This window comes from Gopherus flavomarginatus, chromosome 1, assembly GCF_025201925.1.
Source record: "Gopherus flavomarginatus isolate rGopFla2 chromosome 1, rGopFla2.mat.asm, whole genome shotgun sequence".
Taxonomy (NCBI): domain Eukaryota; kingdom Metazoa; phylum Chordata; order Testudines; family Testudinidae; genus Gopherus; species Gopherus flavomarginatus.
In genome coordinates, this window is record NC_066617.1 from 360,208,790 (window position 1) to 360,225,008 (window position 16,219).

The following is a 16,219-nucleotide window of genomic DNA, read 5'->3' on the forward strand; positions in this document are numbered from 1 at the left end:
TCCCTGCTGCAAGCATGTCCATGAAAAATACAATGCAAGCACAAGTGGTGAGCTAGGTGTGTTTATTTAGGTTCCTGTGGTGCTCAAGTGCACGGTCCTGGCTTTAGGACAAAACTGGCCTGTCAATGAACCATTTATAACCAAAGCCTTAATTCACTTCCTTTCTTTCAGCTCAAATCTAGAGCTTCTGCCCTGTCCACTGTATTGAAACTGCCCTCCTCAAGGTCTCTACGTCTTCCTGACCAGGCCTCAGGGCCTATACTCCATCCTCCTTCTGCCATGCTGTTTCCTTTGTAGCAGGGCAGTCTTTCCCTTTTAAGGGTCTGCAGAGCCAGGTGTAGCAAGCCCTGTCCTGAAGAGAAGCCCAGCAAGCAGGTGCTGGAAACCAGCCGTTGTAGCTAAGCAGCAGCTAAGGATTGGCCCCGGTTTCCAGAGGGACCCAGCTGTGTAAGGGAGAAAGAAACACTTTCCTGATTAGTAGCAGCAGCAGCTGGCCTGTTGTCCCCCTGAGGCTAAGGAAGGGCCAGGATCCTTGAGCAACTGGAAGAGAGTTGCAATCTCAGCCCAGGTCAGGACTATCACACTGGTTACTTTCCCATATTTCCTGTGTTTGTGTGGCAGACAAGTAAAACAGCCTGCTTCGAAGGCTCAGCCAGAGCTGGGCCAGGCTCCCTGTTTTCTCCCCAGGCAGGTGTCCGGCCCACCAGACTACACTTTGATACTGTTGCTCACTGCCACCCCCAGACTGTCTTCCCTTGACTTCTGTGGCCCTGTGCACCCTTCGTACTGCCCTGTCTCTAACTTCTCACTCACAGCCACTTTTGGCTCCTCTTCCTCCTCCCCCTCTTGGCTGGTGTCCCTATGGGGTTTGTCCTTGGCCAGCTTCGTTTCTCCTCCCATGCCCTCTCCCTGGGTGACCATCTCCATTCACATGAATTCAGCAATTCTGGCTGTACTGAGGACTCACAAATCTACCTCTCCCCCGCTGACCTGTCTCCCTCCCTCTCGTCCTGCAGCTCAGCCTGTCTCACCCATGTTCCCTCCTAGCCCAGTTTAACATGGCTAAAACTGAGCTCCTGAGGTCTACTCCTTCCTCCAGTTTCCATGTCTGCTGATACCACCATCCTATGTGCCACCTGGGCTTGCAGCCTGGAAGAGGGGTGGGGGTCATCGGGCCATATTTAAATCAGGCCACTTCTTTTTCCACAACATATCTAGACTCTAGCGCTTTTTCTCTGTCCCAATGTCTGGAATGCTTACCCAGGCTCCGATTATCTTCCATTGCAGCCTCCTCCTATCTGGCCACCCTGGCAACAACATCGCCCCCTCCAGGCCATCCAAAATGCAGCTGCCAAAATGATCTTGCTCGTTCATGGATCTGGTCATGTCAACTCCCCACCTATTAGCCCCCTGGCATGCTACTTCAAAGCTAAACGTCTCCCCATTGTCTTCTCAGGCCTGCACAACACTGCTTTAGCCTGCATCCTGGACCTTGTCTCTTTGTATGTCCCTCAGAGTCCACTCCACCAATGACACTGGCCTTGATGATCTGTAGCTATAGAGGTAGCAGGAGATGGTCCCGGCAATCAAGGTGAGAAGCCACTGAGGCATAGACAATGGCTGTGAAGACAAAAAACACAGGACAGACTATGGTGCTATTATACAAGAAGAAACAACAAGGTTTAGCAAGAGCTTGGATGAGAATGGAGGGGGAAGGGGAGCTAGAGAGTAATTTCTTTTTCTTGATGCATCTTCCTGCTGCATATGGGCACCTGCAACCTTATTTAAGGCCCGAGCGAGAGAGTTATTAATAGGAACAGTGCAAGAAATGATGGCAGATGACCTGCTTTATTCAGCTGGATTAAGTGTGGGATTACTGGAGGAGTGTTTAGAAATGTTTACGAGGCTCTGCTGCTTTTTCATGTGGTTGTCTGTTGTTCCTTCCAAAGAGGAGAGTTTTGTGCAGAATTATTCAGCCTCAGAATAATACCAGCTGCAATGTGATCAGTGCAGAGTTTGGAACAAGCACACTAGAAATCAACAGGTCCTAGTATTCCCCATTTAGAAACTGATCAACCCATTTTTACCCTGGTGCTGAAAGAGGTGCTTGTTGCTGCATAAATACAAATAATTGTTACGATAAAAATCTCTGAGAGAATTCTGACTGCATTCCATATGGCTGGAGGAGGAGAAGTGGGGAGAGAAGTGATGGTTGTAGAAGCCCCTGGGGAGCTACAGACAGCGTAAAATAATCTAAACAGATGGTTCATGGCCTCCTAAAGATCACTCCTCATTCCCCAGCATAACTTCCATGGTGCTAAATCCCATTAAATTAGTGTTTAATAAAGTTCTCAGTATCAAGAAGCAGCTAATTAAAGTTCTGATTATCTGCCAAACGTGACCTTTAGTAACATACTTCCTGTCTCAATTAGCCTCTCCCTCCCTCATCTTCTGTCCATACTCTCTGTGATGTTGCACTCCATAATGTTTTATGGAAATATGCTTATGAGTGTGAATATAATGTAACTGGGATATGCTTTATTCAAAAGGTCTCTTGTAAGGTATCATTATAAAGCTTATAATCTACTGAATTCTGTTCATCCTATATGTATGAATGTATCATTCTTGTATCTGAAACTAGGAAGATGAAGTATAACTCTGATGTCCTACTGTAATTATGCAAAGTGTGGGGCATTAATGGTGGTTTGGAAGCTTGATGTCTTCCATTGACTAAGACAATTGGTTGTGAATGGTCTGTTTACTTGCAAACCTTCCTGGGTGTGCACGGACCAGTCCTGGAAGAATGGAGGCTGGGGTCTCACAGGACATGTGAACTTGTCACCTGATATTGGAATACATCTTAAACCTGGTGTTTTTCCATTTAGAAGGAGGGGTGGGGATGCAGAGAGCCAAAAGATTCCCGCTTTGTGCCAAAGCTATAAAAGGGGGTGGAACAGAACAAAGGGGTCTGCCAGTCATGAGAAATCCCCTAGCTACCGCCTGAGCTGGAAGTAACAAGGACTGTACGAGGGGAAAGGATTGGGCCCAGACTAGTAAGGAGTCTAGTCTGTGAAAGAAACGTATTGGAACATCTCTGAGGGTGAGATTATATTTGTAATCAGTTTCTTAATGTATTAGGCTTAGACGTGTGTTTTTGCTTTATTTTGCTTGGTGACTTACTTTGTTCTGTCTATTTTTACTTGGAACCACTTAAATCCTACTTTTTATACTTAATAAAATCACTTTTGTTTATTAATTAACCCAGAGTAAGTGATTAATAACTGGGGGAGCAAACAGCTGTGCATATCTCTCTATCAGTGTTATAGAGGATGGACAGTTTGTGAGTTTACCCTGTATAACGTTTATTTGGGGTTTGGATCCCATTGGGAACTGAGTGTCTTGGTCTTAGAGATAGGTGACCTGCTGAGCAGTTTTTGGTTAAAGTCTGCAGCTCTGGGGACATGGACCAGACCTGGGTCTGTGTTGCAGCAGGCTAGCCTGTCTGTCTCAACAAGTCAGGGTTCTGGAGTCCCAAGCTGGCAGGGAAAACAGGCTCAGAGGTAATTACAGCACATCAGGTGACAGTCCCAAGAGGGTCTCTGTGACCGAACCCATCACACTCTCCCTTTAAGAAAGAGTTTAGGATTAAAAGCTGTGTGTGCATAGCACCATTCACTTTTGACTCTCTGGGCCAGATTCTCTGTCTGATATGTTGGTGCAGCCTTGTTGAAATCAGTAGGATTGCACTAGAGGAAGAGAGAAGGGGGCATGGTCTTCTAGTCTCACAGAGTTTGTTTTTAAAGGGATTTGGGAATTTCGGCTTCATTTTTTTTCTTGCATTCATCACTATTTCAGTAGGCCCAGCACATTCTAAAAGATGGGAGGGTTCATCTAGTGGTTAGGGTGGTAGAACTGGAGTCAGGACTCCAGGGATCTAGCCCTCACTCTGTCACTAAATAGCGAGGTGACCTGAGGGCTAGGGTCACTTACAACTTGATTTTTTTTCTTCAAAGGTGCTAAACACCAGTAGCTCCCATTGGTTTCAGTAGAGTTGGTAGGTGCCCAGTGCCTGAGAACAATTAGGCCATGTATCACTCTGTGCCTCAGTTTACCTAATATGAAGGAAACAGTCTCAGTGTCTCTAATGATCCATTTCATCAGGATGTTGCGAGGCCTGGTTAATGAATGTTAACAAAGCACTTGGGAATCCTTGGTTCCCTATACAGTTACAACACGGTGTGATGAAATGTGAGTAACATGACAAACGGTGAGCATTTCTAAACTATCCAGAGCTAACACACAGCAGGAGCTGCCTCAGCTGGGATCTCAATCCCTTTGAAATTCACCCTGCCCTTTATAGAGGGCCTCGTCTCTTTCATGCCAGTGGGATACAGCACTCAGTGATGGCAACAGGTGTCTTTGTTACACAGGACCATGCTGTGACACTGAGAAACTGAACCTCTTTGTAAATTATATTTAGTTCAGGGAAGGGGGAAATAACCCAGTGTGGGTACAGGAACCAGCACCAGATGAAGAGATTAGCCAGCATACATTTATCTGTCAAAATTATGTTTAAAAAATTATAGCAATTTACACAGATGAGAATTTGAATAAATATTCTTTTTTCAGTGCCTGTTCTCAGCTCATTGTTGACTGATTTGAGCTATACCTTGGGATAGATGTTCCTATCTGTTGCCTTGGTGTTAATGCTGAATAACTCTGGGTATGTCTACATGGCAGTCAGGAGGTGTGACTGCAGCACGTGTAGACATATCTGGGCAAAGGCCATTCAGGTATGTAGTCAGGGCCTGGGCGGGCAGGGCTAGCCTATGGAGCTACCGCTGCCACTGCAGCATAACTGCTATTCTTCCTCAGTAGCAGTTATCCTGCTAGCTAGATCAAAGCCAAGTTGGGTATGTGCATGGGTGTTGCAATTTCCCCTTCTGATTGCAGTGCAGACATAACCTCTGTTGAAGCCAAAAAGGCGACCTAGCGGTGAAAGGCTCAATAGCCCATATGGAGGCTGAGTGCAATGACCTCTGCTTCTTTGAGCCTGAACGTTTTCATGGCTAACCTGTGAAAACAACACCCATCTAGAGTTAAATGCGAGGGAGGATCTTACTAGTTCGTCACTGTCTGGAAATAGCAGGGTGATTTAATAAAGGTGATGTAATTCTTAAGGCTGAATTGGAAATAGGAGTTTTACAAAAGGGGAATTTTAATATTGCTGGGATTTTTATTTGACCGTCTCTTACCAAGTGATCATGACATTAGAAAGTGTGGGAAACTGGAGAAAGTACCATACAGCACTAGTGTAAACGAGAGATGGGCCTAAATTCCAACTCTGGATCGAAACACACACAGACATTGGGGAAACAGACCCCAAATCTGTAGCTGGCCCCTAGCTTTATAGAGGGCTGAATCCAAAACTTAGGTTCTTAATGCTCCAGATGGGGGAGAAATGTGGAGCTGAACAATGGGACAGCCTGGCTTATATAAATTCAAGATGCCTGTCCTCTGGGACATAGTATTTAGTTTTATGCTCCTCAAAGAGTTTGCACAGTTCCTCAATGTACGTCTGATGTAATCGATCGACTTCTTCCTGGGATGGGTTGTGCTTCTTCTCTACCTTAATTGGCTTCCCAACTGGAAAACAAACACACCAACATTAGGAAAGACTACATCCTATGAGCCAGGGTATCCATATGCCACCCTCGTTTTTAATGCCAAGCTCTGGCCCTTGGAGGCCCCAGGTTCAAGTATGCAATGTTCCAGTTGAACAGAATTGTAGCTAGGGATCAAGATGGAATATTGCAGGCCTGCACAACCTGTAAAGCGGCGAGAGCCACATTACTCCAAAGAAAACAGCTGAGGACCGAAACGCCCCGGCCCCGCGGAAACGCCCCCCCCCCCCAGGACCTCCTGGCCCCGCGGAAACACCTCGTCCCAGCACCTTCCAGCCCTGTAGAAACAAACCTTCCTTCCCCAGCGCCGCCTCACCGAAACAGCTGTGGGCCAAAAAGGAAGGCAGGGGGTGGGGAGATGATACTTGATTTTAAATCAGCCAGGGGCTCCCAGCTGAAGAGGTGGCTGGGAGCTGTCAGGGGCAAATTAAAGGGCCTGGGGCTCTGGGGGCTGGGGCAGGGATTTAAAGGGCCCAGAGCGCCTGCCACTGAGGGGAGCCTGAGCCCGCTGGAGCCATGGCCGGGATTCAAAGGGCTCTGGGCTGCCTGCAGCCGCGGGGAGCCCTGAGCCCTTTAAATCTCAGCCACCACCGGGATTCAAAGGGCTCTGGGCTGCCCGTGGCGTTGGGGAGCCCTGAGCCCTTTAAATCTCAGCCGCCACCGGGAATCTCTGCGGGCAGCCCAGAGCCCTTTGAATCCTGGCCGCAGCTCAGATTTAAAGGGCTCTGGGCTCTCTGCGGCTGCGGGCAGCTCAGAGCCTTTTGAATCCTGGCCATGGCTGAGATTTAAAAAACTTTGGGCTCCCCGTGGCTGCAGGCAGCTCAGAGCCTTTTGAATCCCAGCCGCAGCTGAGATTTAAAGGGCTCTGGACTCCCCGCGGCTGCGGACAGCTCAGAGCCTTTTGAATCCCGGCTGCGGCTGAGATTTAAAGGGCTCTGGGCTCCCCGCGGCAGGGCAGCCCAGAGCCTTTTGAATCCTAGCTGTGGCTGAGATTTAAAGGGCTCTGGGCTCCCCGCCGCTGTGGGCAGCTCAGAGCCTTTTGAATCCTGGCCACAGCTGAGATTTAAAGAGCTCTGGGCTCCCCGCCGCTGCAGGCAGCTCAGAGCTCTTTGATTCCCCGCCGCGGGCCACACAATGAGCGGCCCGCGGGTCGCATGTGGTGCAGGCCTGGAATATTGTATGCTGAGGACTTGTAGTTGGGAGGTGGTGGGCCTAGCTGATAGGGCATTGAACTACAACTCGGGAACTAGACCTGGGTTCTTGTTCTAGCTCTGCTGGGTAACCTTGGGCATGTCTGCTCACCTCTCTGTGCCTCAGTTTTCCCCATCTGTAAAATGGGGATAATGATACTGACCTTCCTTTGTAAAGTGCTTTGAGATCTGTGGATGAAGAGTGCTAGCTAAGAGTTAGGTAACATTATCTGTGCATACCATGAGATGCAAAGGCAGGCTGTCGCCATTTGAGATAAATGGGATGTTTTATTGGAGTTCCTGGCAGGCCACGCACACAGCCTTCACTGTAACTAGGATTTGTAACCTCTTGTTTTAAAACACGGAGAAAAGATCTCAGTGAAGCCACAAGCGGCCCCTGAAATCTTGGCTCTCGCCCAGGGAAGAGCCATGGGAGCACTGTGGCTATCACCAAAAAAGTCTCCCCCCTTAATCATAAGCTGGATGTATCTATGAGGCCATTCACAGAGTCCCAGGAGGAAGGCGTGGGGCCCGGGAAGCATGTCTACACTGCAGTGAAACACCTGCCACTGGCCAATGACCACTGACTCATGCTAGTGGGGCTCGGGTTGCTGGGCTAAAAAATTTCAGTATAGGTGTATGGGATGAGGCTGCAGCAGGACTTTGGGCCTCACAACGGGAGGTTCCCAGAGCCCCAGTTCCAGCCTGAGTTTGAACGTCTACCCTTCAATTTTATAGCCCCCAGCCCCACCAGCAGACACGGGCCAGCGGCAGTGTGGGCATATCCACAGAGGTCAAGATTTTCAAAATACACTTGTCATTTTGGTTGCTTCCATTTCTGGGCACCCGACTGGAGAGACACCTTCAAGGGTTCTGATTTTCAGAAAGTGCTATCCACCCACCCTCTGAAAACCTTCCCAGGGTTTGGAACTGATTTTGAAATGCCTCCAAGGTATTTTGGCTCCTAACTTCCATTACAAGCAATGAAAGATGCGGACAGGGCCTAAGTAACTCTAGCAATGAGAACAAGAAATTGACAGTGGGACAGGCTGCCTCTTTATCAGGCAGGAAGGCCTTGGGGATATCTGTCTCTTTCTGAACTTCACTCTAATTGTGTTTGTCAGGCTGCAATGGGTTCCTGTTGTTTTGGGTTGCTGTCCATCTGTCTAATTACAGGTCCTGAAGATGCGGGTGTGAGGGCAAGTAAAGCCATTGAGAAGATCCAAACAAACTGTAAAACAATTAGGAGTAATTGCAGGCTGTCAAACCCAATCCGCACTGTCAGCCTTGGTCTTTTCAAATAGCCTCTTTAATTAGACTAACAAGTGCTGGCTCTGTTCAAGTGGGTCAAATCCACTGTCGGTGAAAGCAGGTGCGATTCTACTGAAACCACTGAGCTCCACGGAAATCTAGCTACACGCAGACTGGTGTGCTAGGAACCGCCTTTCTCTGCAGTTTGTTCACCAAGACCCAGACCCTCAATGGTATTTAAGTGCCTAACTTCTACTGGGTCTTTGTTGGGGTACTTAACCAGCTCTTTCAGCTGCTGCTTCTCTAAACCTAGTGCTGCTCCTTTTAAACACTCCTGTAAACTCTGTAGGGCTGCAGATTTGTTCAGTCTCTGATCTGCTTGTGGAACTGGCCGGAGGATGCAGAAATAATCAGATCTGTTTAGTGTGATGCAAAGTCTCAGGTCAGAGCTGAAACAAAGCGACCTGGTCCCTATGCACACCATAAATGGGGCTCCCTGTAGCCCCCATCCCTATGCTGTAGCCCTGCCCATCCTTGCAGAAGGCAGCAGGTTTCTGAGTTCAGATGAATGGGGAAGTTCACACCTCTTGGAGCTATTGTTTCAGACTGTCTGCAGACTCAAGCAGATATCAGTTATACTTGGGTCACATTTTCAAGCTTTTCTTTGTATTCAGGAGCTGGTGCCTTAGACATCTGTCTGAAACGAGCCATGGCTTAGTTTGTGCAAGCTGGCAGCAAATCCTTAACTCCACTCTGGAGCCAGGAGAAAGCAGGGGAAGGAACTGTATGTCTCTCAGTAACAACGCCCCTTGGGGCTGCTCTGGGTTTAATGTAGCGTAAGCACTTCCCCAGGCACAGGGCTGTGGCCAAAGGCACCATCTTGTCCTAGATGGTGATGTGCCCAGGACAAACTTACCCACAGTGAAGATGGGCCGTCGATACGGGAGCAGCCCGAAGCTGTACTGGAACATGTCCCGGGCGTGGAACAGGGGGAGCGAGATGCCCATGATTTGTTGAAGACGGTGCTGCGTCCACCTCAGCCAGGAGCCCTTTGCGTTGTTGACCTGGTCAAAGAGCTCGTTCTCTCCAAAGGAAAACACGGGGACAAGGGGAGCCCTGTGGAGGGAGAACGGGGAAAGGGCAGGCAGCACAAGTGCAGCAAGCCAGCAGACAGTGCACGTAAGAAGCCAGCAGAGCTCTGCACTCAGCAAGAACTCTCCTTCTGCCATTGGGCAGGAGATAAGGCGGAGGCACCGCCGCCTGCCCCTCTGGGAGAGCAGTGTGTGCAGAGCCCATTAGGGCTAATAGTGCCGGGGGAGTGGCATGGCTCTGCTAGCCTAACCCCTGTATGTCAAAGGAGTCTCTATCTTGCTCCGATCAGGCAGGCTCCCCCTTGCCACGGATGGGTAGGGCTGTCTAGGGCGTGGTTTTACGAACACAGTGCTGGCCTTAAGCATAAGCAAAGCCAATGACCACTTGCACCAAAGCCCACTGGCGTCAACAGGGTTTGGAGGTGGACGTTAGAAGCACCCCAACCAGCGTCAGTCCTGGTGCTCTCAGGCCAGCCCCAGCTCTCCTTCCGGCTGTGGGACTGGCAGGGGAACAGCCCAGCCAGCAGGCCGTCCTCCCCTCCTCTGGCCGTGTGGCCTTGTTTCCCTGCCTCCCCTCTCGTTGCTGCAGTGTTGGCGTGAGGGCAGTGACAGGGCTCACAGCATTACCCGTGCTCCATGGCCAGTCGAACGAACCCCTTGCGGTTTTTCAGCAGTAGGGTGAAGGCTCCGGGCCGCGCGTCCAGGGCCTCCTGGGCCCCTCCCACTGCTATGGCCAGCACGTTCCCGCCTCCCCACCTCCTCAGCACGTACGAAGCACTGTCTTTGTCAGATGGGACGAGGCCTGGGAGTGGCAGAGACAAGAAGAGACACTCGACACTTAGAGCCTCAATTACCATGGGTCAGCCATTCATACATCACTACTTGTACAGCTCCACTATGGTGCTTGAAGGTGCAGCCTCCTCCTCCTCATCCTCCTCTCTTCTATAGCGCCAGAAGTTGATCCAGCCCTCCAAACCCCAACTGGGGGACAGTCACAGGGTGCACTGGTCCCTTTTAGGGAATCTGGGCTCAGCCTCACCCTGTGACAGTGACCCAACGTGTGGGGCCCATGCAGGAGATTGAACAAGCGTGCGATCTATCCCACTCTCTGTAAGGTCGGGGTCAGGGCTCCGTATCACCAATGTCAATAATTTCTCAACAACAGATGCGAAGGCACCACATTTGCGTGGAATGTGGATGACTTTGGGGCTGAAATGAATGGTGTCCCTCAAAGTGAGCTCCCTTGGGGAGGTATCCGGTAGGTAAGGCCTGTTCCCTGCCTTGAAAAGTCTCCAGTCTAAATAAGACAAGGCAAAACCTGTGGCCCCATTTCTGCAGAGGGCGAGTCCGGGGTTACTAACGGGAAGAAGTAAGGGGAAGCCGCTGCCTGGGGAGATGGGTTTTAAGGAGGGTTTTCGAGGTGAGAGAAGGTGTTTGGCAGATGTGGCCAAAGAGACTGTTCCTGGTACAGGAGGCATCATGGTGGAAAACAATGGTATATATGTGATTATTAGCATCCGGAGACCAGGCAGCGACAGACAAAGGCTAAAAAGCAGAACTGAAACTAGGGTGGGATGAGTGGGGCAGCTGCTCAGGGTGCAAAGCCATGGGGGTGGAAAAATGAGGAAAAAACCCCGGTAGGGGGTGCAAATATGTTTGCTCGCCCCAGGTGCTAAAATGCCTAGTTACGGCTCTGCTAAAAAGACGCTATTAAGATAGCATGGGATAGCATGGGAACTGTTGTGGCCTTTTGTCAACAGGCCACTCCTGCACCTTTCCATTCTATCTCTGCCACTGACTCGCAAAGAGACTTTGGGCAACTCACTTGGGCTGGGATTTTCGGAGTTAGGTGCCCACTGGATGGAATATTACTGGGATTTGAGTGTCTAACTCTCACTGGCACCTATGGAAATTGTACCTAGTCTCCCCTGACTCAGTTTCCCCATCTCTTCCTTCATAAAGTGCCGTGCGTGCTCAGCTGGAAAGTGCTATATATCACTCTATTCGCAGCTGCTCACTCAGTTCCCACCCCAAAGCTCTTTCTGCCAGTTCATGTACAATGGGCACTTCCAGGTACCAGGGGCATGGCCGAATCTGTTGCTCCAGCACTTGGAAAGTGCTGCTGCAGCTGGTGTAAAGGGTTTGGGCAAGCACCCAGGAACTGATCCCACAAAGCACTTACACAGGTGCTGAACTTTGTGCGCGAATAGCGCCACTGACTTCAGTGCGACTATTTGTGTGCCTAGAGCAAAGCGGATGCATCTGGCTTTACTGGGCCGGGACCTAAAGCCTTGCTGCTGGTCATGAATAAACCGAAACAGGGGCAGCATTTTGGAGGAGGAAAGGACAGAGGTGGGTTGGCATGCAATTCCTATTGACATCAATGGGCGTTTGACCACTGGCTTCAATGGGAGTAGGATTGGGCTCCCATTGGTGACCTGGTGGGATGACAAACCCTATCGTCACCTGTAGAGGCAATGCAAACGGTGCCAGCCCTGGTGAGCCCACTGGGTTTCTGCCTCCCTCTTATGTCTCTCTCAACAGTGGAGATGCAGCTGTGACTCAGCTGGCAGGCTGAGAGCCAGGTGACCTGCATTCCATTCCGCCTCTGCCACTGACTCACCGAGAGGCTTTGGGCAAGACACTTAGGCTGGGATTTTCAAAGGAACCTAAGAAACATCCACTGAATGTTACTGGGATTTGAGTGTCTAACTCTTGCTGGCTCCAGTGAAATTCGCACCTATTAGCTCCCAGACTCAGTTTCCCCATCTCTTCAATTACACTTAACCTCCTTCTGAAAGTGCTGGGAATGCTCAGATGGAAAGTGCTATGTATTATTTTCATCAGCTTATTTTTTCTCACAGCCTGGTCCTTCCCCAGTCTCCAGGATTCTGTCTCTGCCTGTGGGTACGTCTACACTGCAAAACAAGGCAGTGAGTCTGAGCCCAGTTTAACTGATGGGCTTGCAAGGCTCATGCTGCAGGGCTAAAAACAGACCCTTCCTCATCCCCAGGTTTCAGAGCCTGGGCTCCAGCCTGAGTGGGAACATCTATACTGCTATTTTTTTTGCCCTGTAGTGAGCATCTGAGTCAGATGAGGCTTGCTGCTGTAGGGTTTTTTTGCAATGTAGATGTACCCTGCATGACCTGTGGCTTGGCAGCTACATCTCTAGCACGATGGTTTATTTGCATCGTGTCTCCCTGGCAGATGTTTCCCTGCAACAGCAGCAGCATCTGAGTCTACAAGATGTTTTTTCTCCCTCTTTCGTAGTAAGAGCAAGTTCTCGCCTGTAAGCAAATGGAACATGAAAGAACTGAATTCTCCACCCAGCACGTGGGGGATTGAGCTCTGCTTGTGAGCAGCGCTCGCCCTTTGAAATCAGCAGCAGCGGTGAAGCTGTATCCTCAGCTTTGAGAGTGTTTGGGGTTATGTCAGGGTGTGTTGGCTTTTCGATAACTGTGTCCTGTAACAAGCAATGAATTAACAGAGGCAGGGTGGTCTTGTAGCTGAGACACTAGGCTGGGACTCAACAGATGAGGGGGTTCAAATCCTTGTTCTGCCACAGATTCCCTATGTGACCACGGGCAAGTCACTTAGCCTGGCTGTTCTGCTCCCTATCTGCAAATTGAGGGTCTTGTCTGTTTAGACTGTAAGCTCCTCAGAGCAGGGGCCACCTCATATGATGTGACTGCACAGCACCCAACACAACAGGGCCCTGATCTTGATTGAGGCCTCTAAGTGCTGCTGTAACCAAGATAATAAATAACAATGAAAAGTTAAACTGAGGAAGGACAGGCCATTTAAAGGTCTGATTGTACTTGTTCAAAGGTTTTTTCCTGTGTTCCCTCCACTCCTTGGCTGCGTACATGCTTATGGCAAAGAACATAGGAACCCAAACCACTAACAGACTCCCCAGTGCAACTCTTCCAAAACCTCCATCTTTTCATGCGGTCCCAGAGGGCCAAGGTCCTACCTGCCATTACCACTGCCCCTCATCCTCTGCCCCCATGCTACGGCCCTGCTTACCTCCGCTCAGCAGGTAGTCCCTGAAGAAGGGGACTCTGAACCAGAGTGTCAGCATCATCATGTGAGGGGTCAACCCCGGGAACAGCTGCGAAAACCCCGTTGCCTCGGTGCAGAAATGGAGGAAGGCACCGGCCACCGGGACCCCGTGGGGATGGAAGCCGACCACGTAGTTCTTACTTGGATCCAGCTCTGCCGTTTTCACCAGCTGGAGACACAATAACTGATGAGGAGGTATAACACAGACGGAGTTGGGAGTTTGTAACAAATCCTAGAGCTGCCGCCAAAGCCTGGCTGGGCATTCGCCTTAGAGAACAGTCATGATTTTTCTTTTAGGGGGCGCTAACAGTGAGTGGCCCTTACCCTCTGACACTCACAGAGGCTAGAGATGCTCAAAAATTTTCCTCCTCCCCAATTTTTTTTTTTAAATTTTTCATGGCAAATGCCCTTTTAACCAAAATGGGAGATTTCCACTCACTGTTTTCATTTAGGTTGGATATTAGGAAAAATCTGACGAAGTGGATTCACCCACGAAAGCTCATGCTCCAAAACGTCTATAAGGTGCCACAGGATTCTTTGCTGTTTTCATTTTGGTCACTATCTTTCAATTTCTGACAAAAATTTCCAGCCAAAACCTTTTGCAGTTTTTGGAAACATTTCATTTGGGGGCGTGTGGCTGGGGGCAGGAGAGGCTCTCTACTCTCTCTCTCTTTTTAAACATCCCCTTCCTTTTCTAGTGGGAAAGTTTAAAAATTGAGAGACTGTTTTTCCCTATCCTGCGCCCCCCAGTTTTTCAACCAGCACTGCAGGGACTGCAGCTGTGCCTGCCCTGTGGTGCAAACAAAGCATGCAGGGAAGGCTCCTGGGCCCAGATCCTCAAAGGAATTTGTGCACAATAGGCCTATAGCCTCAGAAGTATGTCAGCACTCACGCCCATTGAAATCAGTGGACACATAAATACCTTTGAGGATTTGGGTCCTCGTGTCCTACCCCCAGCAGCGTGGTGCTCCTGCTCTGCTTTAAGGCAAAGGCCCTCTGGGGTAAGGCTATGAGAGGACAAAGGATTGTGGGTACAATCTGAATTCCTAGCAACACTTCAGCCTGCCTGACTCTTCTGCAGGCTAGAGGAGCTCTCAAATTTGAGAAGGAGGGAAATGGTTGAATATGCTGGAAGAAGGCTGAGAAAGAGCCACTGACACCAGCAGGTGGCGCTCAGCTGCATCTGGGCTAAAAAGCACATTGTCTGCATTGAGAATTGGAAGTAATTCTCCTGCTGGTGCTAAAGCACCAACGCAAGCAGCTTTTCTAGGAGGAGTGACCATGGGAGAGGCGGTGCAGACCAGGTGCAAGGGTAACCCGTGCCTGAGTGATGTGGTGCTCTTGCCCCCTGTAGTAGCGGCTACGCCATCAGCAAGTGGTAAGCCTGCTACAGGCTTGGCTAAGAGGCTTGTGTCTTTTAGCTCTTGCATTAAGCTCCAGAGGTCTCAGGTTTGATCCCAGCTGACAACAACCAGGGTGTCTCAGTGTTACACAGGCATAGTTTACCATAGTGTTCTTTGTGGGTTCTGGGAAGTGTTTCCCCCTTTCTTGGGCTGGCTTAGGGGTAAATGTCACACAGCTGCCTTGAATGTTTAACTTTTAGGGGGTGGATCAGGAGTCCCCTCTTCCTCTCACCTACTGGGACTGTTTCAGGGATAGCGGCATCTGCCCTTTTAAGGGCATCCCTGTCCCACTTCATTGATGTGATCATCAGCAGGTGACATGAGCCACTCGACTACAACCATAGAATATCAGGGTTGGAAGGGGTGTCAGGAGGTATCTAGTCCAACTCCCTGCTCAAAGCCGGAGGACCAATCGCCAAGTGAATCATCCCAGCTAGGACTTCGTCAAGCCTGACCTTAAAAGCCTCTAAGGAAGGAGATTCCACCACCTCCCTAGATAACCCAGTCCAGTGCTTCGCCACTCTCTGAGTGAAAAAGTTTTTCCTAATATCCAACCTAAACCTCCCCCACTGCAACTTGAGACCATTACTCCTTGTTCTGTCATTGGTACCACTGAGAACAGTCTAGAGCCATCCTCTTTGGAACCCCCTTTCAGGTAGTTGAAAGCAGCTATCAAATCCCCCCTCATTCTTCTCTTCTGCAGACTAAACAGTCCCAGTTCCCTCAGCTTCTCTTCATAAGTCATGTGCTCCAGACCCCTAATCATTTTTGTTGCCCTCTGCTGGACTCTTTCCAGTTTTTCCACATCCTTCTTGTAATGTGGGGCCCAAAACTGGACACAGTACTCCAGATGAGGCCTCACCAAAGTCGAATAAAGGGGAATGATCAGGTCCCTCGATCTGCTGGCAATGCCCCTACTTATACAGCCCAAAATGCCATTAGCCTTCTTGGCAACAAGGGCACACTATTGACTCATATCCAGCTTCTTGTCCGCTGTAATCCCTAGGTCCTTTTCTGCAGAACTGCTGCCCAGCTATTCGATCCCTAGGCTGTAGCAGTGCATGGGATTCTTCTGTCTTAAGTACAGGACTCTGCACTTGTCCTTGTTGAACCTCATCAGATTTCTTTTGGCCCAATCCTCTAATTTGTCTAGGTCTCTCTGTATCCTATCCCTACCCTTCAGCATATCTACCACTCCTCTCAGTTTAGTGTCATCTGCAAACTTGCTGAGAGTGCAGTCCACGCCATCCTCCAGATCATTAATGAACATACTGAACAAAACTGGCGGCAGGACTGACCCTTGGGGCACTCCACTTGATGCCGGCTTCCAACTAGACATGGAGCTATTGATCACTACCCGTTGAGCCTGACGATCTAGCCAGCTTTCTATCCACCTTATAGTCCATTCATCCAGCCCATACTTCTTTAACTTGCCGGCATTAATACTGTGGGAGACCTTATCGAAAGCTTTGCTAAAGTCAATGAATAATATCCACTGCTTTCCCCTCATCCACAGACCCAGTTATCTCCTCATAGAA

At 49.6% G+C, this 16,219-nt stretch overlaps 1 protein-coding gene across 1 annotated transcript in view; it reads right to left on the reverse strand.

Annotated features, from left to right (window-relative positions):
* Positions 1-5,491: 5,491 nt before the first annotated feature.
* MOGAT2 (monoacylglycerol O-acyltransferase 2) overlaps positions 5,492-16,219 on the reverse strand; it is a 44,512-nt gene continuing 33,784 nt past the window's right edge. Inside the window, exons 3-6 of the mRNA XM_050930949.1 lie at positions 13,243-13,447; positions 9,844-10,018; positions 9,042-9,241; positions 5,492-5,646 (exon numbers count right to left, since the gene is read on the reverse strand). Coding sequence (XP_050786906.1) covers positions 5,492-5,646; positions 9,042-9,241; positions 9,844-10,018; positions 13,243-13,447 — 735 coding nt within the window. The remainder of the gene's footprint in view (positions 5,647-9,041; positions 9,242-9,843; positions 10,019-13,242; positions 13,448-16,219) is intronic.